Source organism: Halichoerus grypus, chromosome 9 (assembly GCF_964656455.1).
Source record: "Halichoerus grypus chromosome 9, mHalGry1.hap1.1, whole genome shotgun sequence".
Taxonomy (NCBI): Eukaryota; Metazoa; Chordata; class Mammalia; order Carnivora; family Phocidae; genus Halichoerus; species Halichoerus grypus.
In genome coordinates, this window is record NC_135720.1 from 141,192,436 (window position 1) to 141,217,603 (window position 25,168).

The 25,168-nt window shown below is 44.8% G+C and overlaps 1 protein-coding gene across 2 annotated transcripts in view; it reads right to left on the reverse strand.

The window, feature by feature from the left end:
- Nucleotides 1-24,535, reverse strand: part of RIPOR2 (RHO family interacting cell polarization regulator 2) — a 213,870-nt gene extending 189,335 nt beyond the window's left edge. The window contains exon 1 of one of the 2 annotated variants that reach the window (XM_078055749.1): nucleotides 24,419-24,534. In XM_078055749.1, the coding sequence (XP_077911875.1) occupies nucleotides 24,419-24,494 (76 nt within the window). In that variant the 5' untranslated portion in view covers nucleotides 24,495-24,534. Of the gene's footprint in view, nucleotides 1-24,418 lie in introns of both variants that reach the window. The other variant, XM_078055751.1, reaches the window with a different exon arrangement.
- Between the last annotated feature and the right edge of the window lie 633 nt (nucleotides 24,536-25,168).

The window sequence follows — 25,168 nt, forward strand, 5'->3', positions numbered from 1 at the left end:
TCTAAGGCTTGGAGTTCACATCTCGCATGTATTTGCCCGTGTTCTGCTCTTCTTCCCTTTGGTGTGCATTCAAATTAAGTCTTTTCTTCAAGAATTAAGTCAGGTACTCCTCTTCGGGTCTGCTGGTCTCACACGGCCCTGCCTACCTCCCCTCTCCGGCGCCCTTGGTTTTAGTTCTTACTTGTTTTCTAATTGGTCATGACGCTGGATAGTAACCAAGTGGTAAACTCCTGGAGGTGTGATTTGCCGTTCGCGTGTTCTAACCCAGGACAGTGGTCGTTGTGGTGCAGGAGCCCAAGAAAACCCTGTCAGGTTAGGGTTGGACAGGACCGAGGGAGCGTGCACACCACTACAATCACATGGATCCGCACTGATTTCCAAAGAAAACCGGAAACTACTGTGCAGTATTTAGAGCTCCTCGTGATGGGAATTGTTCTCCTTGGGAGTTGAGATTCATAGTTGGGTTATTAGTAGAATCCTAAAACCATGCATTTCTGCCTAAAACCTGTAAGTAATAACAGTTGTCAAAAGTGGGATGTGCACACACATCTAAGTAATTTCATGATCTCACCTAGGGAAGCCATGGGGTTGAACTGAAGTCTTTGGAAACTGTATTGGTTTCCTGTGGTGCTGTAACAAATTATCACAAATTAGGTAGCTTAAACAATACAAATTTATTCTGAAGGTCAGAAACCCTAAAATCAAGGAGTCAGCAGGGCTGCTTTCCTTCTGGAAGCTCCAAAGGGAGATTTTTTCCCCTTGCCTTTTTAGTTTCTAGAGGCCACTTGCATTCCTGAGCTTGTGGCCCCATTCTCCACCTTCAAAGCCGGCCAAGCAGCATCTTGAATTTTTCTCTTTGATCATCCAGCCTCCCTTTTATAAAGATCCTTATGATTCCATTGGGCTCATCCAGATAACCCAGAATAGTTTCCCTATTTTTTTTTCTAATCAAGCTCCACACCCAAGGTAGGGCTTAAACTCACAACCCCAAGTTCAGGAGAGGCACACAGATTCCACCAACCAAGCCAGCCAGGGGCCCCAGTGTCCTTATTTTAAGGTTAGTTGATAAACCATATGAATTCCACCTGCAGCCTTCATTCTCCTTTGCCATGGAACCTGACTTATTTACAGTTCCAGGGACCAGAGCAGACTTCTTTGCGGGGCATTATTCGGACTACCACAGTGACACTCATGTAATAACCAAACCACCAAGAGAAAGCTACCATATAATTCTGTTTTAAAACAGTTGTATTCCACTGGTATTCTAAAATTGCTGATAGAATGAAGGAGGCTTAACCAAGATGCTCTACGATGGTAGAGCAAAAACCGGTTTTGAACATGGGGATGGATTATTTTTCAAGAAAGGGGATGATTCAGTGATTTAGAAGTGTTTTGCCAAAAAAAAAAAAAAAAAAAAAAAAAGAAGTGTGTTGCCAGAAAAACCACCAAGTAGAAAGAAACTAAAACTTCAAAAGTCAAAGTATGCCTCCCATCCCCAATCCACACACACACACACACATTTAATTCTTGTGACTGCACAACTCCTGAACCATTTGTGTGGAAAACTCGGACCACTCCATCCCTCACTGCCAATCCTCCTGCTTAAGCTCCATGTCTTGGGATAATGCGCATTGAAACATGCGTGCTACTGTATTTGGATGGGCCAAACCCATTTGATCTCCAATCCAGGAGAGAGAGTCAGGGCAGAGAGGTGGTAGGTCTTCCCACATAGGAAGAGGGGATCACAGACCAAGAAAAGGAAGATGAAGGTATGTCATTCAGGAACTTTTCTGTGGTTGTAAGAAACATACGTCAAAGTGGCCACACAATTGTTCAACAAGAGGCAAATGAACATAAAACCATGTTTACTCTTAGAAACCAAAGCTTTGTGGGAAATCTTGGATTTACGGGGAGGGAGGGCTAGGAAAGCATGTCTGTTCATTCCCTGATCCTTTCCTCTCCCCCTCATTTCTGAACTTGGGGTTTGGAGACCCTATTACCGGAGGATATTTACTTAATGGTTAATTTTGCTCGACTGGGCACTTCCTTTCCCTTTGCATTTTGTAACACGTGCCAACTCTCTCCCCTCCCCCTCATTTTTTCCTCTGTAAAAAATGAAATGAATATATAAAGACTTACTAGTACTGAAAAAAATCAAGGTACAGACAGAAATATGAGGTGGTTTTACTTTTTGCTTTTTCTCTGTAGACTGCCATGTAGAGGACAATCATAATTGATTTATCCTAAAGAGCTATTATATGGAGAAATGGAAAAGATGTCTCATTTTGGCAAGAAAGGTAATAACAGCAGGAGGAACTCAGATTTACGAAATGTAGAGTCAGGGATGCATTTCGTACCCTTCCTGATTCTATGGTCTTTCTGTGTACATATGCTGAGCTCCTACCATGAACCAAATATTGCCAAGCATAAGGTTACAAAGAGAAATAAAATCATATTTGTCCCCAAGAAGCTCACAGTAGGGAAGAAAGAAAGGTCATTTCATTACTGTATAGTATGAAGCAAAATTCTCAAATATACCTAAACCCTGGGAAAATCCAAAAGGTGAGAAAAAACTAAATGTTCTCCTTGAGAAAAAAGTTTGGTCAAACAATCCTTGAACACAGTTGTGTTTAGTGACAAGGGCCCATAAGTGGGATTTAGATTTGTCAACAAATGTTAAAAGTAGATCATTATACAAAATTACTTAATTAGGAGCTAAGGTTTTAGAAAAATTTATATGAGTGAATAATGTGTTATATCCTTGTTTCTGTTAAAGTCAAAAGAAATGTTTTATGTTGGGTTTAGAAAAAAACTAGAAAGTGGCACCACCTGGTGGTTACTACCCAAAGTGTTGAGTTGACCTTGCGATTTCAAATACGGGAAGTCATCTTGACTAACTCAGAAGTCTTATTAATGCTTGACATAAAAGTTGCAAACTGATATGTTCCCAGAAAATCAGAAACATAGAGAAAATATTTAAAATTCTGGCCAGAGCAAATCCAGTAATATCCAGAATAATGTACCACCAAAAAAGAGAGTTTGTATATAATATTCATTGTATAATATTGGCTTTCCATGATATAATAAATAAGAATTTAGCCTGGTAATGGGTATTAAGGAGAGCACATATTGAATGGAGCACTGGGTGTTATACGCAAACAATGAATCATGGAACACTACATCAAAAACTAATGATGTACTGTATGGTGACTAACATAACATAATAAGAAAAATATTTTAAAAAGTTTTTTTAAAATAATTTCTTATTCTGTTATTCTTTCTCCATTTTTAAAAGCAGGAATTCATCTACACAGAACTTTTCAACATCAGTTGTTTGATCACACTGCACTCCCCCAGTATTTCAGCCAACAAAGCCTATTTATTTGTTGAAAATCAGTCCTGTAAAGTTTTCCACATTCTGATTTGGGCTGGTTACTTCTTCATGGTGTTGCTTATTTTTCTATTCTTTATACTTCTTATAAATAGTAAGATCTAAATTAGATAAGATCTTGATTAGATTCCAGTTCAATTTTTTTTGGTAAGACTACTCATGGGTGGTGTGGTATGCTTCTTATTCATCAAATCCCAGTCCAGTTGTCCTGTTCGTAGTGATGTTAAGACTGTTTGGTAGGTTCACGTGATGTCAGTTGGATCCCTTCATTATCAAGTTCCCCAATAACTTCTCATTGAGAGTTGGGACATCTATTAATGATCATTGTCTCTATCCATGATCTCATGAGGATTGCAAAATGATGATTTTTATAAATGCTTTTATTCCTTCTACATTTACAGTGGGGATTTCCTCATCATCTTAGTTTGTTTGAAATAGAATTTGTACAGGGAAGAAAGGACAAATGTGTGATTTACTTCTTTAAAGTGTATTTTGAGGATAAAAAGTTAGTGTCCTAGCAAGCTCCAAAGGGGACAATGATATTTTATGTGTTTCATTATGAATTCAGACTGTTATATATTTGATGTATTTCAACAAATAGCAGGTATTATTCTTTTGATGCTCAGATTACCCCACCTTGGACCACTGAGTATATTTTTGACACAAATACTCTATTCATAATATAGTACAATTGTTAAGGCACACTCTTAACACTCTCAAGGTAAATTTACTACTTTCAAGGAGGGAAACTGAGCAGTATGCACCAGGAGACTTAAAAATATTTATACCCTTGTATCACAGAGGAATTTTTCTATGAAAGTAATCAGATGTGAAAAAAATTGTACAAAGGTATTAATTCTATGCAATTAATTCTGAACAATTAGAAAGAGATGCAAGTAGGCTTTGATATATTTGTATGATGAAATATTATAGATACCATATTAAAAATCCAGTTTTTGAAAAATTTTCATTATCGGGGGGATTTTTAGGTATTATATCAATTGAAAGAAGATTACCAAAATCTTATATATGATTCACTTATTATGTATAAATATGTATATAAACAAAAGACTACGAAGACATATTTCAAAATGTTAACAATAGTTATATCTAGATGGTGGGATAATAGGATATTTTTTATGTAGCCTTTGTATTTCATTTTATAAATTATCTCTACCAATATGTATCACATTAGATCCTATTACAAAGCAACTAGTATTGAAATTTGTTGTGAGTAAAATTGATTTGTTATTCTTTGAATAATAAACCGAAGTGATTATCTCCTTTTGTATTAGTGGAAATTGTGCAAGAAAGAAAACACTTTTTCCCTTAACCAAAAGATCATTGTGACTTAGTTAAAGAATGAAAACAGAACTGAGCTGGATTTAACATGAAACACATGAAAGACTTCCTGAGGTCTGTCCTATTTTCTCTCCTGGGATCTGCTCATTGCAATTAACGACACTTCTCCAAAAATACATTTCCCCTGTGTCCGCCAATGAATCAATCTGGTATTTCAGCTTGATTCTTATGGGGAATGAGGAGCCGCACCACAGATTAAGATGGATGTGTCTACCATTTGTAATGGATACCACAGGGCATCTCCTCCCACCAGTTCCTTTTTTGATAGTGACAATTTCTAATTTTTGACATCCTAATGTCTAGTTGTCACTTTGAAAAGTCTGAAAACCCCAGTTCAAACCACTTATTAAGCCCTTAATTTCTGCTTTCCCTTATTACCAAAGTAATAATAAGTGTTCAATGTCAAAAAAATTAGATAACCCCGATGAGCTGAAAGAAAATAAAATTCACAAATAATTCTGTCAAAACACTTCTAACGTGTTGGCATCAATCCCATTTCCTGGATCTATATGACTAGCTTTGGGGACAAGATTCATATCTAGTTTATTATTTCCTTTGCACACAGGACACACACTTCCTGGGTGTTTATTGATGCTCGAAGTGAGCTGAAGTGGAAGAAGAAAAGAGGGAAAAGTAGAGCCCTTCTGGACAGGGCGACCTCATGGAAAAGGCACAGATGGAAGAGTGAGCTCTCAGTGTTTGAGGTGGGGGAGGCCGGTCCTGCCTAGTAAGAGGGGTCATGTGTGGCAATTACGGGAGGAAAATGGTGGCAAATGCGGCATGACTATGGCTGAGGACTTTGTAGTATGAGCTGGTAAGGGACCATACTGAAATCTATCCTATTATATGAAAGTCCTTAATTCCTTCGTTCTTTGAATCATATAATTGGTTTATAATGAAAGTTGGTGGCAAGGCAAGGGGACCTATGTAGAAATAATCCCATAAATTTGATGAAATTAGATACATTTCTTTCTTTTTTTGGTATAATTTACTTGGAGTACAATTACCCCTCACAGTATACAGTTTTTTGAGTTTTGGCAAATGTATACAATAGTGTAACCCCCATCACAATCAAGATATAGAAGAGTTCCATCAAACAAAAAAGATTCCCTTGGACCTCTTTGTAGTCAACCTCTCTAACCAACCCTTGGTGGCCAACGATTTGTTTTCTATCCTTACAGTTTTGTCTTTCCAAGAACGCCATGTGAGTTGAATCATACAGTAGGTGGCCCTTTGAGTCTGGCTTCTTCCTCTTAGAATAACACATCTGAGCATAATTCAAATGTACGTATCAGTTCCATTCCTTTTTCTTGCCTCATGGTATTTCATTGTATAGATATACCACAGTTTGTTTAATCATCTACAGTTGAAGGGCAATATATTTCTTTTTAATATAACACATATAACTAATATTGTACCTTCAACCAGCCCAAACAAGAATTCTAAGTTTTAGAGATTTATTTATTAATTGTCAAAAATAGTTGGAGACAGGAAAAAGAGAAAATCCAAGTAGAGCATAAATTAATTTTAGAAATATGGATGTCATTACCCAGTAGATTCATTTTCAGAGCAGTCAGAGAAACAGAACGGCTGAAGGTCTCCAGGTCTGTGTCCCAGGGCAGCCTCACTGATGAGTGACCAGAGAGGAAGGAGGGCCCTTGCCTGCACTTCCCCAGAAGATTCTCTAGAGCCACCTCCCCTGTTTGAGGACCCCACAGAGCCAAAGCGCCATTGGGCTGATCAAAGGTTGATATTGTTTCTAGATCCTGCCAGTGTCTTGTCTTCAGTCCTTCTCCACGCTCATTGTAATCTGGTGATATCCTTCCTACCACAGTGTCCTTTGATGGCACACAAAGTGATTTTCTATATTTCTAGGTACTTATTTGAAAAGTGAAGTTGCTATTCTTTCTGCCTCACATTCTCAGGGGCCAAATTGGTGACTCTGGGTTAAATATCATTGTTAGGTCAGTAATTAGTCAGGATAAAATGGAGGAAAGAAAGTCGGAGAAGATAGGGGGACAGAGAAGACAGAGGTGACAAGTAGAGGTGTCAGTCTATTCATCTAACTCTAAGGGGAACCCCTCTCTGCCTCATGCCCACTCCCACCCACAGGTCCTGGTGTTCACGTGGGTGGTGGGAATTAGAAGAATCTGATCTAAGATATAGGCAAAGGTGTAAAAAGGTAATTTAAAAACATCTACTTTTTAGTTCTAGGGTGCTTCTAGACAAAGAAATTCAAGTAAGTGCCTGGTGGTTTTTAAATTTTCTGCTACTTGGAACTAATACCTTGGATTTATAGAGAAACTATCTACTGAGCAATCATGCTCTGGGAGGCCAGAGCTGGGGAAACATTGGGTATCATGATAATAAGACTTTTTAAGGGTTAGAAATGTAAAAGCAGCAAGGTGTTTAAAAAATGGCAGGAACAGACTTCCGGGAAAGATGGCTCAGGTGCATTATTCTAAGCTCACCTTGTCCCATTGTACTAGATAATACCCACATCTGTGTAAATAATCCAAAATATGACCCAAAGACTGACAGAACAGACTCTCTATAGCTAAATGCAGAGAAGAGGCCACATTGAAGAAGGTAGGAAGGCTGGAGATCAGTTGGGAGCTAAACGTACTGTCCAAGAGAGGGACGGAGGCCACGAGCATGGAGAGGGGAGCGAAACTGACCCTCACACCAGGCACCCCGGCACAGGGAACCTGCACAGGGCAGAAATAACATTCGGCTGTGAAACCAGAGGGGCCTGGTTCTTACAATCAGCGGGGCTTAACACCTGGAACTTCAGAAATCAGCAGGCTGGGTTCCAGGAAAGCCAGGAGGGCAAGATGAAACTGAGTCCCTGCCCTAAAGAGGACATTGCAACAAAGAGACCCGTTGAGGTACAGCGTAGAAGCAGCAGTTTGAGAGATGCCTGGGGCGTACGGGAGGGAGGTCTGCTTACTGATCTCCGAGTGTGCGGGGCAGCAGGGATATTTGGGAGACCTCCCCAAGAACAAAAACCTGGTGAGGGTCATCTCCCCCCCGCCCCGCCCCCCGTCTCCCAGCTTAGATGCATGGACACCTGCAGGAACCAGCACAGCAGGAATATTCTCCACCTTGCTTTCAAATAGTGCACCCCTCTCCTTGCTCTGTGAATCCACCCACTCCAGCCCTGTGGCATGAGTCTCTCAAGTGGCTCCAGGTCCCTTCACAGAGCAGACCTGCAAACCTCTGCTAACACCACATGCCCTGCCCCCATATACCTGCACCCTCCGATCTGTCCTTGGCTGGAGCCCATTTGAAGAGGTGCCACAAGCCTGGTAGTGTGCGAGGAGCCCCAGTAGGGGTCAGCACCACTCCCAAGTGACTCCTGCCCCAAGGAGAGGGGAAGATAACCACATAGGCCAGTTTGACTGTGGCCCCAGTAGGGGGCTGGGGGTGGACATCTGTTCTGACCGCTGGCCCTGCCCACCAGTGAAAGCTTCTCAGGAGAGAACAAAGCATCCTGCAGGCCAGTGCTACTGCATCTCTGCCGAACATCTGCTCTGATTCGACTCAAGGCCAAGGGAGACCCAGACTGGCCCACTAACAACACAGGGACCAAACCCTGCTCACAACCGGGCAAAGAGAGCCATTGCAGATGACTGGACTGAGGACAACTGTGGCTCAACCACAGCAATAGGTGCACACAACACACACAGCAGACACTCCCGAAGTGCCAGGCTCTGGTGAACGGGGACCTTGCACTCCAAGGCACTCCAGGTGCTCTTCTCCATAAGGCCACTACCTTTAAAAGCAGGAGATGTGGCTGACTTTCCTAACACATAGAAACAGACACAGAGAGCAGGTAAAAATGAGAAGACAGAGCAATATGTTCCATATATAAGAACAGGACAAAATCATAGCAAGAGAGCTAAATGACATGGAGAAATATGCCCAACAGAGAATTTAAAGCAGTAGTCATAAAGATACTCACTGAACTTGAGAAGAGTGGAGGAGCTCTGTGAGACCTTCAAAAAAAGAGATAGAAAACATGAAAAAGAACCAATCAGAGATGAAGAACTCAATAACTAAAATTAGAAATACACTAGATGGAATAAATAGTAGACTAAAGGAAGCAGAATGGATCCATGACCTGGAGGATGGAGTAATAGAAAGTAGTCAAGCTGAATAGGAGAGAAAAAAATAAAAATGCAAAATAAATAAAAAAGGAAAACAGACTCAGGGAACTCAGCAACACCATCAAACATAATAACTTTCACATCATAGGGATCCCAGAAGGAGAAGAGAGAGAACAGGAAGCAGAAAATTTATTTGAAGAAATAATACCTGAAAACTTCCATAATCTGGGGAAGGAAACAGAAATCTGGATCCAGGAGACACAGAGAACCCCCACAAAATCAACCCAAGGAGGTCCACACCAAGACACATAGTAATTAAAATGGTAAAAATAGTGATAAAGAGAATTTAAAAAGCAGCAAGAGGAAAGAAAATAGTTACATACAAGGGAAATTGCATAAGGCCATCAGCTGATTTTTCAGCAGAAACTTTGCAGGCCAGAGGGTGTGGCATGATACATTCAAATGCTGAAAGGAAAATCTGCAGCCAAGGACACTCTATCCAGCAAGGTTCTCATTCAGAATAGAAGGAGAGCTAAAGAGTTTCCCAGACAAACAGAAGTTAAAGGAATTCATCACCACTAAGCCAGCCTTACAAGAAATGTTAAAGGGGACTCTTTGAGTGGAAAGACCATAAGCAGGAGTAAGAAAAGTAGGACACACAAAAGCAGTAAAATTAAATGTATCTTTAAAAATCAGTGAAATAATTCACGAAATAAAAGGATGTAAAGTATGACACCATATCCCTAAAATGTGGGGGAGGGAGGAGTAAAGAATGGGTTCAAACTTAAGTGACCATCAACTGAATACAGAAGATGTTATATATAAACCTAATGGTAACCACAAATCAAAAACCAGTAATAGATATGCAAAAAATGAAGAGAAAGGGGAATCCAAGTATATCACTAAAGAAAGCCAGCACCCATAAGAGAAGTAAGAGAAGAACTACAAAAACAATCATAAAACAAGTAACAAAATGGCAACAAGTACATACCTATCAATAATTACTTTGAATGTAAATGGACTAAATGCTCCAATCAAAAGACATAGGATGATGGAATGGATAAAAAAGCAAGACCCATCTGTATGCTGCCTACAAGAGACTGATTTCAGACCTAGAGAGACACCTGAAGATGGAAAGTGAGAGGATGGAGAAGCATTTATCATGCACATGGAAGTGAAAAGAAAGCAGGGTAGCAATACTTCTATGGGACAAACTAGACTTTAAAACAAAGACTGTGACAGGACACAAAGAAGGTCACTACATAATCCTAAAGGGAACAATCCAACAAGAAGATATAGCAATTGTAAATATTTATGCACCCAACATGGGAGCGCCCAAATACAGAAAGCAGCTAATAACAAGCATAAAGGAAGTAATAAATAGTAATACAATAACAGTAGGGGACTTTAACACCCCATTTACATCAATGGATAGATCATCCAAACAGAAAATCAACAAGGAAACTGGGGCTCTGAATGAAACATTGGACCAGATGGATCCGACAGATACATTCAGAGCATTCCATCCTAAAACATTGGAATACATATTCTTTTCAAGTGTATGTGGAACATTCTCCAGGACAGATCACATGTCAGGCCACAAAACAAAAAGATTTAAGTCATAATACCATGCACCCTTTCCAACCACAATGCTATGAAACTAGAAATCAACCACAAGAAAAAATCTGGAAAGACCACAAACACATGGAGGTTAAATAACATGCTACTAAACAATGAATGGGTCAATTAAGAAATCAAAGAGGAAATCAGAAAATACTTGGAGACAAATGAATATGAAAACACAACAGTCCAAAATCTTTGGGATGTAGCAAAACTGTTTTAAGAGGGAAGTTTATAGCAATGCAGGCCTACCTCAGGAAGCAAGAAAAATCTCAATTAAGCAACCTAAACTTTCACCTAAAGGACCTAGAAAAAGAAGAACAACAAACAAAACCCCAAACCAGTAGAAAAAAATGAAATAACAAAGATTAGAGCAGAAATAAATGCTATAGAAAGTAAAAGAAAACAGTAGAACAGATCAATGAAACCAGGAGCTGGTTCTTTGAAAAGATCAACAAAATTGATAAGCCTCCAGCCAGACTCATCAAAATAAGAGAGAGGTGTCAAAATCAGAAATGCAAGAAACCAACACCACAGAAAAAAAGCGATTATAAGAGAATATTATGGAAAATTATATGCCAACAAATTGGACCACCTAAAAGAAAAGAATAAGTTCCTAGAAATATATAACTTCCCAAAACTGAATCAGGAAGAAATAGAAAATTTCAACAGATCAGTTACCAGCAATGAAATTGAGTGAGTAATCAAAAAACTCCCAACAAATAAAAGTCCAGGACCAGATAGCTTCACAGGTGAATTCCACCAAACATTTAAAGAAGAGTTGATACCCTTTTCACCCAATTTCAAAAAAATAGAAGTGGAAGGAGACTTCTAAATTAATTCCATGAGGCCAGAATTACCCCAATACCAAAACCAGAAAAAAGATACTACAAAAAAGAATTACAGGTCAATATCTTTGATGGACATAGATACAAAAATCTTCAACGAAATACTAGGAAACTGAATCCAACAATGCATTAAAATAATCATTCACCACGATCAAATGAGATTTATTCCTGGGATGCAAGAGTAGTTCAACATTCGCAAGTCAGTCAATGTGATACATTGCATCATCAAGAGAAAGGATAAAAATCATATGATCATTTCAATAGATGTAGAAAAAGCATTTGACAAAGTACAATATCTATTGCTGATAAAAACCCTCAACAAAGTAGGTTTAAAGGGAAAACACCTCAACCTAATAAAGGCCATATATGAAAAACCCACAGCCAGCATCATACTCAATGGTGAAAAACAGAGCCTTTCTTTCCCCTAAGGTCAGAAACAAGACAAGGATGTCCACTCTCACCACTTTCATTCAATGCAGTACTAGAAGTCCTTGCCCCAACTTTCAGACAAGAGAAAGGAATCCAAATTGGTAAGGAAGAAGGGAAGCCCCTGCTATTTGCAGTTGACATAATACTATATATTGAAAACCCTGAGGACTCCACCAAGAAACTTCGTGAACGAAAGAAACCGAAAAAAATGTCATGAGATTCAAAGTTATAGAGCTTGTTGGTTTCTCTGAGTCACACATGAGTCATTTTTGAAAGCACTGTGTTCAGAAAGACAGTTTTATAAACGAGTGCTATTTACAGGTAAAACTAAAGGTGAAAAGTCACTCAACGCTACATAAGAGGCTGTGTGATTAGTCAGAGCTGTTGTGTGCAGAAGAGAGGAACTGCTTCCCTTGGTTGTATTTGGCTGTTCCTGAGGATTTTATTAGATATTTATAATGGTGTGCATTTGGCCAGAGGCATGGAGGAGAGCGGAGGTTCATTATGTGGGGGTCTCACTAATTCAGATTTATGATAATGCACATTAAGTAAAGAGTACCTTTGCCTAGCAGATGAAAAATGAAGGGCGAAAGAGCAGATGGAAGAGATTCACCTCCTAAAGCACTCTGGAAGCTCAGGATGTAAGCAGTGGGGACACTAACTGTAAGTCCTTGTTTCTCCTTAAAAATAAGGAGCCTGAGAATTTCTACAAGTCAATATTTGGTATTCTATTTCCAGTTGCTGTGTGTTTTTATTTTCTCTTTCTGTACATTTTTCAAAAGTGAAAAATAATTCATGTATACTCTGAAAGAAATTAGGTGTATGAATCTAGAGCGTTAATGCTCCTTGTGATTTCTTTGAACTTGTGACCGTTCATGGTGTATAATGGAGATCACGGCAGTCTTAAATGCAAGACCTTGATCATTTTAAAGAGAGTAAATCGGGGGGAATCACGAGGTATAGCGCAGGAATTCCCCCCGAAAGGAAGCTGGCAGGAGAGGAGAGGCTGAAGACCAGGGGGATAGGTCGCGCGTGTTCTCCAGTGGAGGCCAAGGGCAAGAAGAGGCGGTCCGTCTGTCTGTCCTGGCTCCTGAGCCCCCTGCCATTCGCTGGCTGCTGGGGCGTAGTCTGCTGGCTGACATCCAGGGCCCCCCAGTCCCGACACCGCGACGGCCAAAAGGAACCACTCAGGCACATGCCACTTTCTGGATTCCCCCAGCTTCCTAGAAGCAAGTGTTCTATTTTTCAAACAGTAAAACAAACAAGAGTAAGCCCATTAAGAACTTCATGATAAATTCTATATATTTTTATAATAAATTATATTTTTAAAATGACAACTAAAATTGTAAAGGTATGCTCTTGGGCACTAGACTAAGAACAGAGACGTGTGTATGGTTCTGCAGGTGGATGAAATATTTTCCCACGCTCGGTCTCGCCGAACGCTCCAGACTCTAGCGAGGGGTGATTCCGCCCCGCCCGTCGGCGGATGAACCTGGAGGGGCTGAAGGACACACGAGCACAGTGCTCACTGGTGGCCGAGCCTGCTGCAGCTCGGGGAGGGCAGGAGCTCCGTGGTGACGCATGCACCTCTCCCCAGGGTCAGAGAGGAAAGTGGAGAGCGTGACCTCCACGGGAGGGGCTGGTCTCCAGGTGCCAATCTAAGGGAAGGCGCGTGGAGGAGGTCCCCAGTTTCGGGGTGACCACGTACACACGATGACCTAGGAGCAGGTGGAGTTGGGGGGTCCTGGTGGGTATGGAGAGAGGCATCTTCTGGGGAACCCAGCAGCAGCCCTGAACCGAGCTTGGGAGTCTGTGCTGGGGAGGAGAGGGCCCCCGGGGTGGGGGGGCGTCACCACATCCTGCAGCGACTCGAGTCACTCTCGCTCTACCCTCTTCCGCCGTTCAGCTGAGCCTCTGCGCGGTTGTGGGGAAACAGGGTCAGAAGCCACCACCAGGATGGGAACCGGCTGAACAGGGAGGGAGAGGCGAGTCTCGCGGTCAAGGGCTCCTGAGCAGGGCTGGAACTCCGGAGGCCACAACCCTGGTGTCAGAGGGCAGGCTGAGCCTGCCTGATCTCCCCTGGTTCTGCCCGAGACGCAGGGCACCTGTCTGCCCCAAGCCGGTTGGTTGCTCCAGACAAGCGCCAGCTCTGAGCCCAAGCTGGTTGGGTGGCCAGTTTCTCAGTGGTCCTCACCACCCTTGTCTGGCATAGAAAAGAAACTGGGCACTCAGGGTAGATATTCCACAAAGATTTTAACACTTTGTTAGTGTTTTCCTTATGTGTATTTCTCAGCTTCCTGAACATTGAGCATAGCTCCGGAGACACGGCGCCCAGTAGATACCACGCACCCCCTTTACTGGGGCAGACATTGCCAGCCCTGGAGACCACCTTTGGGAGACCCCCAGAGCTGTCTGCATTTCAGTGGGACCCAAACTTTGAGATTTGGGGGCAGAGTAAGATGAATTTTCTAAATGGACTTCTCAGGGGGCTGGAAAAATGGCTAGATTAGGAGTTGGTTGATTTGAGCCGGAGTCCTGGCAAGTGAAAGTTTTAGCAGTAAGAACGAGCGGGGATTGTAAGGAAATGATTTTGAATCTGGGCTGTATTCTGTCACTTAGTAACTATGAGGCCCTTAGCAAGCCCTTCAATCTGTCTGAGCCTCCAAGTCCTCCCCTGCAAAACGGATTCAAAGACCAACCTCATGGGGTTGGACGGAGCATTCAGTGAAAGAATGACTCAGCACCTAGCATGATGCCTGGTGGGAGTCCTGTCCCAGGGGAAACGGTAGGTACTCCCCATTGCTCCTTTATTTCGGAACCTTCGTTCCCACACAAGTGAAAGCAGATAATACAGATCTTTCTACCTTACAGAGTAGCTGTGAATTTCCAATGAGAGAATATAGGGGAAATCAGCTCAAGCCACAAAACCGTAAGGTTGGAATCATGTTTATCAAGTTGACACGTTGGGACCCGGCGTCTGGGCCACACTGGCGTCAGGAAGCAATGGAGGGGAGTGGGTTTGGTTTGATGTGGGAAGAGGTAAGGCGAGGCCCTGAAAACCGGGTTGTATCTGGGACTGGAGAGCACTGGGACTGGGATGACTGGGGCAGCGGAGTTCTGGAAGGGATACCCCTACCGTGTGATGAAAGACAGGGTGCACAAGACCCTACGGCCAAACTTCTGGCCTGGGCAAGAAAGGATGTTTGTGTATTGAACACCAAGACGGTAAGTGGTCCAATTGACGTCTCACAGATGATCAAAGACCTGGAAGCAAGTCCCACAGCCTTGGAGAGGCCGCTCACCGTCCCCCACATCACAGATGACGCAGAAATGGAGATTGCATTGGGGGATGGTGAACAAAAGAGTATGTCATCTCACCTTGAGGATTAGGTGTCTCAGTTTAAAACCCAAACAGCTTCATTTTAACTGTGAAGTTAAATTCAACTTCAACTTCATTTAACTTCTATTTGGAAGGAAATCAAGTTTTTGTCCTTTGGGGGAATTATAACAATGTCTGGGCTACTCATTTAAAAGCTGGATTAAAAGCTGAAAGCTAATGTACGTGATCTCCTTAAGAAATCAAGACATCCTTTCACTCTTTTCCTTCTGGGTGCAGGATGTTCTCACTCTTGATGCAAAACACAACATTTTAATTCGAGTTAGGGAGAAAAAATGGAGAGATAACGGGGCAGCCAGAAAGCTCCTCAACTCCAGCAGGACTCCTGGATCCTCCGAGACGGTATCTTAGCTTATGGGGGCCAATACAGCTGTGTGCTGATTCTGGGTCTCCCTCTGGTGAGAGCGATCCCCGTCTAGGATAGAGCTTCTACAACCACATACAGGAGGGTGGACGACTGGTCTGACACATTCTGAACTGTAATCATTTTCCACCGATTGAGCACCCTGAGTAGGTCCCACCGATACTGCCAGAGTAGAGATGAGGCACAGGGGGACTCCAGAGAGGTTCATTGTCCTTGATTTGCCTACAGCTTCCCCTGAGAGCGGAACAGATACACGAAAACCATGGAGACCTGGGGGGTTGTCCACTCTGATTGCTGTCTACCCAGGGTTTTTGACTAGAGATCTTATCACCTGCAAATAATCACACCTTATAAAGATACACCCAGTAATGGGACACTATCTGTAATGAAGAACAAACATTCATGCCACAACATGGATGAACCTCAAATGTATTCAGCTAAGTGAGAGAAACCAGACTCAAAAGGATCCAGACTATAGGTGTCCATCTATAAGATATTCTGGAAAAGGCAAATCTAGAAGATCATTGGTTGACAAAGTCTAAGGAGAGGGGTGGATGGCAAATAGGGCAGGAGGGAATGTTTGGGGTGTGGAACGTCTAGATCTTGATCTTTGAGGTAGGTGGTTAGAAAGTATTCATCGCCGCAGAGGTTTGTCAACACGATAGGACTGTGTGCTAAAAAGTGAAAGTACTCTTTATAAAAAATACTCTCTGTAAATCATACCTCAATAAACTTGACTAAAAAAAATTTTTTAAGAACCATTAACAAAGATTAAATGACAGATATGTTGAAGTGTTTAGAGCGAGGTATCAAGCATTAAAAAATAAGATTTGTTGATGGTTCGATAGAGGAATGGAGGTACGGATAGATAGGAGACAGCAGAGTAAAACATCAGGGATAGAATCTAGGTGGTAGGAGCATAGGTGTTCCCACTATAATTCCTGCAGCTTTTCTGTATGTGAAAATTGTTACTAATGAAATCTTGGAACACATTTAAAGAACAGAGCTCACACATTTCCTTCGTCATTGGCACCGTTTAGAGGGGTGCTTGCAAGCCCACAAAATTCCTCTCATGTCATGCCCTCTGATGGGCTCAAAAGAGCATCCTTTCTGTCCCTTTGAAGCCATCCAGACAGAACTAAAGCTTCCTCTTGGTCCAGAGGGGAAATCTCTTGACGTTCTTTGCAGCCTCATTTACATGTATTTGCTCTTTTCCCTTTAACCCAGCATTAGCAAACAAATTGTCTGTCACGGACTTGAAAATGGAAGGATTGGATTAATTTGGCTCTTTTGGTAGCAAACCCTCAGGGAACAAAACTTTGGGCGGCAGCATTCAGAGCCGGCAAATATCCCGGGCTGTTTTCTCGATCTTGCCTGGCTATTCTGTGTGCAAGCTCTGGCTCTGGATGCCTCTCTCCATTCTGTGACGGGGACAAGTGCCAAGCCACCCATTCCCAAGCACGAGAACACCTCTGACCTTGGAAACCAGGCACCAAGGGACCAGCCTGCAAGGGGATAGGGAATGGTCTTGTTTCCAAGCTGGCATTCATTTTGGTGGGGGGGGGGCACAAAGATTCGCCCTTTGTAGGGGAATAGTTCCACCCTACATTACCATCTGGGGACTCAAAGGCAGCACCCCATGGGTGCAGAAGTCAGAGACTCCAGGCAAGGTGAATAACTAATCGGATGCTTCAGTCCTCATCCAGTACAATCCATTTTTACAATTATAATCTGTGTGTGTGTATATTTCAGTGAATCAGATTAGGTATACTTAAACTGCCCAAACTCTGCAAGCTTTCATTTCCATTTGGCTGTATGGACCCAATATAAAGATATTTATGGCTTTTAGATATAGGAAGGTATTCAAGTTATGTTGCTGAATGAAACAAGCAAGTTGCAGAGCAGATCTGACAAAAACAATACATTGAGTTTATTTTAGTGAAAGAAATGTGAGCACTCAGTTGTAGGGTGGTGGGCTGGGGATTCTAGATGACTTCCCCTCTCTGTCTTGTGTGTTTGTGTGTGCTTGATTCTTAGATCATGGAGACAGTGGCTTTGTATCAGATAAAACAAAATGAACAGGTTTGTTTTTTAGTGTTCCTGCCCAAGCTCATGGTCTTCCCAGTCTTGACAGTGAAGTGCCACTGTGTGTGTGTGTGTGTGCGCGTGCACGCGTGCGTGTGCATCTACACACACATTCACATGCAGTTAAACAAGTTCTAATCTTGCTATTTCGGAGGAAAACCTGGTGTGCACGTAATAGGTTATATTTGGCGAACATATTTCGAGATGGTTTCCGTTCCCTTAGGATCCTCCTTCCCCCACCCCCAACTTAATAGACTGGCTTAACGCTACGGAGAAAATGTGCTATTTTGCTAATTTTCTGCTTCTAACCAGAGACCATGTTGTTATTCTAGTGATTAACTTTGGGGCTCTTTATATCCGTCTACAAACCACCAACCTGAGAATAAAAGGCTTCAGGATCTGTCACCAAGCCCTGAGTTCTCTAATCCCTCTGCTGTTTTCATTCCTTTTTATTTTTGTTCGTTGTAGTTGTCTGTGTTTCTTCTTCCTCTCCTTCCCTTTGCCCTCCACACCCTCTCTTTTGTCCACCCTTGGCTGGAGACAGCTAAAATATCTGTTCAGATCAATGGACATACAAAGAGAGCACTTTCTCAACCAACAGAACCCCCTTGAATTATTCACAGTATCTCCCTGTCTCGGGTTTCCCATCCCTTTTCTTCCCTTATAGTAGGAGCTGGAATGGGGCCCTGGGTAATGGCACTCCTGGACTCAATCATGAAGGCAGGAAGAAGAAGGGTAAGTCTTCTAAAGAAGCAATTGTTCTTCTGGATCATGAGGAAACAGGGAATGCCACGTGTGAAGGTATATAAATAATCCTTACATCAGTATGAATGCTGGGGCCTCTAAACAAAATACAGCCGAATTCTCCCAAATTGGCAGAACTGTGGGGTTAACAAGACGTGGGGAGAAGCTCACACCCGGGGGGTGGGGGGGGTTGCTGCCCGCTGTCGGGCGGAGGCTGTTAATGGACAATTTTAGCAGGTGGATAAACTAGAGCCCAGGAGAATATGTAACTTGGGGATGACAGGGAATGTCCTAAAAGGCTTCCTTCTTCATTTTTTTATGCTCGGGGTGACCTCCTCATTGACCTCCTTCTGAATTTTTAAGCCTATGGCTTTACAGGAGCCAGAAGCCACTAGAGGAATTCTCCCCGCACCGGGAGGTCGGGGCGGGGGGACGGGGCCGAGAAGGCCAGCCCGGAGCAGCCGCTGTGCCCCGAGGAGTGGACAGCCGCGAGCAAAGCTGATGGAGCCAGAACGACAGCCGGGGACCGGCGGCCGCACGCCCTCTGCTCCAGTCTGGCCGTCTGGGCGCTGGGCGCTGGAAGGCTGTATCCGCAGCCCCACGCCTTGCCCCAGCCGGGGCACCGATCCCAGGGCGGGGAGCCCCGGGGAGAAGCGGAGAGGGGTCCGGCCCACAGCCTGTCGGGGGAGCCTTGCCAGGTAAGAGGAAAGCGGGAGCAGCAAGCGCTAGGCAGCGGGCGGCCCTGCAAGCTGGTGCTGGTGCTCGGGCTCAGGGCCACCTGCACTGGCCCTGGGGACCGAAGCGCCCCGCGCTCTCCCCCTTCCATGGGCCTCTCTGGCTCCCTGGGACCCGCCCAGCATCAGCTCTTGGCTTGAGCTTCTTCTGGAGACCACCAATAGTGTAGAAGAGACCACAAGAACTTTCTAGAAGCAGAGCGCCCCGCGGGGTCGGGAAGGACGGCTGGCTTCTTCTGTCCTTGTGCAGGACGGTCAGTGGAGGACGGGCGCCGACAACCACGGCCCGGGGACAGGTCCGCAGAGCTCAGCCCGCCGCCTGCAGACCCTGCTCCGGCCCGTCGCGGTTAAGGATCCCCCCACGCGGAGCCAGGGGAACAGTGGGGGCAGCCGAACGAGACAACCAAGTCCCAGTGCCCCTGGGAAGGAAGTCACCAGTATGTGAGACAGCAGCATGCCCTAAGGCCAGCCGTGTAGCAGCTCTGTCACCGTGGTCTTTTCAGGGACACACAGAACTCGCTTCCATTCCGTTCCCTGGGGCCCACAGAGGATATTATCCTGCGGCCTTGTCCATCGAATCTCCACCCAGACACGGAGCGAAACCCTTCAAGGAGGGCAAACCAATAAGTCCCACTAAGTTGTCTGGATGGATCTACTTGTACTGAAAATGGCGGCCTGGGGATCCACTCTTGGCAAACACACCATGTTTTCCAGAAGAAAGGAGTTCTGGCACCCCCGGGGCTACAGTGGTCTTCCCTGGCTTGGCTGGCCCCTCCTGCCTGGGGTGGTGCACTCGGCCAGACACGGGGGTGGGTGAGGTCGAGGCTGAGGAAGAGGAGCTCCCTTCTCCAGCACGGCCTTCCCCCCCAGCCCAAAAGCATGGCGGGGGCACTGGTGGTCCCTCTGTACTATCCCACATGTCACCATCACCATTTCAGTTCTCTCGGATGCCAACAGCCATCATGCCAAGGACCAGGCACGTGCAAGGAGCTGACACAATGAGGTCTTAATCCCCCACTAGCACCACGAGGCTGGCACCCTTATGATAGCCCTTTTATGGTGAAGGAAGTGGACATCCAGGGAGGTCGAGTGACTTGCCCACAGGCCTGCAGCTAAGAGGTTGTAAGAAGCCCGGGGCGCCTGGGTGGCTCAGTTGGTTAAGTGACTGCCTTCGGCTCAGATCATGATCCTGGAGTCCCGGGATCGAGTCCCGCATCGGGCTCCCTGCTCGGCAGGGAGTCTGCTTCTCCCTCTGACCCTCCCCACCTCATGTGCTCTCTCTCATTCTCTCTCTCTCAAATAAATAAATAAAATCTTAAAAAAAAAAAAAAAAAAAAAGAGGTTGTAAGAAGCCCAATCTCCCACTTATCAAAGCAGATACACCTGCCAGGCTTCCTTTCCCTAATGTCCCCTAATGTCAGCAGAGTAAAGGAAAGAAGGGTTCGAAGCAGCTCCCCCTCACCGCCCGGACACTGCTCTCATCATTCAGAGAGTCCAGGTGGCCCCTGTGCTATCGCTCATACCCCTCTTTACCTGGGGGTGTCAGGTAAGCAGCCGGATAAGGTTTCCAGGGCATTGGATGAGCCCCTCCTCAGTCTGCCCCCATCACGTGTTTGGCTCTTTCTCTGGTGGCCCCTTTAAAAAGGCAAAGATCCCTGAGAAGGGTAACACATTCTAGCTCTCATCCCTTGGCTCCATTATGTTCCATCCCACACTACTATGGATTCTAAATAACATCAATATCTCATTACAGACACCCGGAGTGAAAAGAAAAAGAAAGGGGCACTAAGGGAAAATGGACTTTGGGAGTTGTTGCTTTAACAGGGATATAATTTTGATTGAACTTAAACCTTTCCGGAGTACGCTAGGTGCCAGGCATCTTGCCGAGAGTTAGAGGTATACAGAGCACGCTCAGAACTGGTTTCTACTTGAGGAGATTTGAATATGGACTGTGTGTTGAATAATATTAGGGGACCACTGATTTTATTAGGCAGTTATATAGAAAAAGGACCTTAGTTTTTAGAGATGCTCTTACTAAAATATTTAGAGTAGAGAGGTCATAATGTCTGCAATTTATTTTAAAATACTTGGGCAGGAAGAAGATGAAACAAATATGGCAAAATGTTAGCAGTTGTTAAATTTAGGTGATAGGTATATGGGATCCATTGTGTAATTTACTTTTCTGTATATTTGAAAATTTTCATAATAAAAAGTAAAAAGAAAAAGATTTCCAGCAGCTCAAAATCCAGGTTCTATTGCAAGGATGACAGGTTTTGTGATAAGCGGAATCCAAAAATGGCCCCTTGATTCTTGACCCTGGTATATATATGTTCATGTAATTCCCTTACCTAGAGTGTGGGAAAGATTTGTGGATATGATGAGATTTTACTTCCATGGTTAGGCTATGTCATATGGGCAAAGATTAAGGATTTTGCAGATGTAATTTAGATCCCTGATTAGGGGCACCTGGGTGGCTCAGTCGTTAAGCGCCTGCCTTCAGCTCAGGTCATGATCCCAGGGTCCTGGGATCAAGCCCTGCATCAGGCTCCTTGCTTGGGGGGAAGCCTGCTTCTCCCTCTCCCACTCCCCCTGCTTGTGTTCCCTCTCTCGCTGTCTCTCTCTGTCAAATAAATAAATAAAATCTAAAAAAAAAAAAAAAATCCCTGATCAGTTGATTTTGAAAGAATCAAAAGAAGATTATCCTGGGTGGGCCTGGCCTAATCAGGAGAGCTCTTTAAAGGAGAGATCACAGGCAGCACCAGACACTCTCCGCCGGGTTGGCCTTGAGAAAGCAGAACTGCCATGTTGTAGAGAGGGCCACGTGACAGGGAACAGCGGGGAGCCTTCAGTTGCTGAGGGCCTCGGTCCTACAACCACAAGGAACTAAATTCTGCCAACAGCCCTTGAGTTTGGAGGGAGACCGTGAGCCCCAGAGGAGACAGCGGCTCTGGCTGATGCGTTGACCACAGCATTGACAGACCCCTCACTAATTCATGCCCAGTCTCCGGACCGGTGGAAACTGCAAGGTAATAAATGCGTGTTGTTTTAAGACGATAAACTTGTGGTGATTTGTTACAAAGCAATGGAATACAAAGGCAGGTTTTGGCTGTTGAGGCAAATCTAACTGATTACAAACAGCAGAGCTGGCTCAGAAAGGATTCCAAGGCTGGGAGAGCGCAACTGAGCTGTGGTTGATTGGCAATGTCTGCCCGGGCACAGAAGTGGTGGCACGTGGCCCTTTTATTGCCATTCACCGGTCCCTTTGTGGGTTGGGGGGAGAAGGGTTATTAACTTATTTTTCTCATTGACAGAAAAACCCCAAGGGTTATTCTTGGGTCTCTGAGTCCGAGGGGATGCTGACCTGTGAGAAAAGCCTCAGAGAAAGCGGACGGAAAAAGTTATCAAAGACAGAGTTTAGCAATTGCAGAACAATGCCGAGGGCTAGCCTGGTGTTTGCAGTGAGACACTTCTCCATCGTTCTCTCTCTCTCTCTTCGGTGTCTTCACCCTGTTTCCCTTTCTATGGCCTCTAATTCAAATATGCACAGGTGTTCCATGAGTTGGAAAAATCAACCCGAAACAAAGCCACTTGATCCCCTATTTCTGACTCATGCTGCCTCGAACCCGGCGGGGCTCTTGACCACCCTGGAGGAGAGTCAGAATCCCCTCCTTCCTCAGACGCTTATGCCAACGAGGTCGGGACTGGCCTGCTTCATGTCAAACTTGGAGGAAGCATTTATCAACACATCACTGTTTCATAGTAAAACCGTGCAGGAACCTTCCCCCGAGGCCCAGATGTTAGTCTCATCACTCAAGTAAAATTGCAATAACGAAACAGGTCTTTGCCCCAAATTCCTGTTTGTGGAGGGTCGGCCGCCTCCCCATCACTGTGTGACAGCACGGACCAACCCATCCTTTCTCAGTGACACGTCCCATGGCAGAGGGGTTGTCCGAAACCCCCGGGACCACAGCCCTTTTCCCGGGGAGGCAGAAACTGAAATCTGAACTCAAGTAGGCTCAGGTGAAAGCAGCAGATGAGTAAGAAGGTAAAGGCTCTCTGAAAATTGCTCACAGCTCTTTAATTGTATTAAAGATTTTTGCTGGGTGCAATTGCTCATCTGTGGGGTGCCACTTGAAACCCACCAGCCCAGCTTAGCCTCCTAAGCTAGTAGACCACCACTGTGTTTTTTATGTTCCTAAACCGCTCATTCCTCTTAATCTAATTGTCTGCACCAGGGGCCAACACGTAAGTCTTGTCAACGTATAACTAGACTTACATAACACCCCGTGATGGGCCTTTAGTGAGAGCAACACCCAGCCCTGAAACCAGGGCTCCATGGCCCACAGTAGTCCCATCCTGCATCCGAGCATCCTATCGGCTATTTAGCATTTAAAGAGTTCACAGCCAGGGTTTAGCCTTGAGAGCTCTTAGAAATTAGCATGTTTTTGCTTTTCTGGAAAATTCAGGAAACCTGGCAACTTGGACCTCCATTCCTCATGAAAGCAATCTGATGACATTAAACAGTGGGTGCCTTTCTGCGGGAGGACATGTGCTCCCCCCTTTTACCACAGTCCCCACCGCTCCCTGTTGCCTCCTCAGGCTGAGGCCACATGTCAGTTGTAGTTTGTCATCATGGCTTCACTGTTGCTTTTCTGAGGACAAAGAAGAAAAGGGGCCGTTCCTCACCGCTGTGAAAACCGCCCTGTGCTTCTCAAACTAGCCCGGCTGAGTGTGTGAATTTGCTGACATCTGACGTAAATTACCCTTTCCGGCAACAAACACACACCAATATGTTACTTATTGGTGGGTAATGGTCTGGGCATACATTTGGAATGCTTTTTCCTTCTCAAATTACTTCAACACCGAAATCTCCCTTTTGGTTAGCGTTCCTGTCAACTCAAGGGGAACCTCAGCGTGAGTCTGATCATTTAAGAAACAGACGACTGGTCCTTTAAAGGAAATGTGCCTCCCTCGCGTTTCACCCGCTCTGACTATATGGTTGTTCCATTCAGACGCAGCATGTTCTTCCCCCCCCCCAATAAATGAAAGTCCCAGTTCCCACAACGCCTTGACTGGTATAAATATTTATCTGTATTTTCCATCTAGACGAAGAAAGAGGCCCTCTCTTCTTGCTACTTGAAACAAAGTGTATTTCGTTACCCCTAATTAGGATCGAGCTGCAGGAAGCAAACGGGAAGAGAGAGGAGAACGGAGGCCTTCCGGAGAGGGTGCCCAGGACGGCGGAGAAGGGGGCAGGTAGGGGTGTGTGGGGAGGGTGGAGAGAAGGCAGGCCAGCAGCGAGGAGGGGCGCAGGCCACACCCTTGGGACACTCACGGTTGAGCTGCCGCCTCCGGATCCGGTCCCTCCATGGCCTGTTCCTGATCCAGTGCAATCGAGAAGGTAGCACCATGGTCCCAAGGTGAGCCTTCTAAAACCTTCTCATGGCGGGCAGCGAAAGGGCGCGGGCGCACAGCGATACGGAAGACAAGGCCAAGTGCACAAAAATTAAAAAAAAAAAAACCACCTGCTTCTCTTTTTTTGTGTCTGAGGCTTCCGCTGACTTCTTTAACCTTGTAACTTGCTTTTCCTCTCCTTCCCTGAACTCCGCACGGGCCTGAAGTCACTGCGGCGCCGGCCTGCGGGGCCCAGCCTCTCCCGGCCTCCTGAACCATGTTTTATGCATGAAGATGGTGAGGCCGTAATTGATTCTAGCGGAGCTCCTGTGTCGGCCCCGCGTCCGAGGAGCTGGGCGCTGGCGGGGGGAGGGCAGGGGGCTGCGTCTGCGGGAAGAATGGCCTGAAATGGGAATCCCTCTCGGCAGGCAGGATTGACGATCAGAGCTCGGCTGCCAGGAACGCGGGGCAGGACGGCTGGAGCCCGAATCAGGGCAACGGCCCTCACCTCTTAGGGCACATGATTTCTTTACCGCTGGGTCCCTTGCACCTGGCCCGGGGCGGGCGAACAATACGTATTTGTTGAATGAATGAATGGTTCAGTGATAACCAACCTAAGGACTTTTTGGTGTCCGCGTGAGTCCTTTCCGCCAGCGAACCTGCTCGGCTCATGGTCCTCAGACAGGCTTGC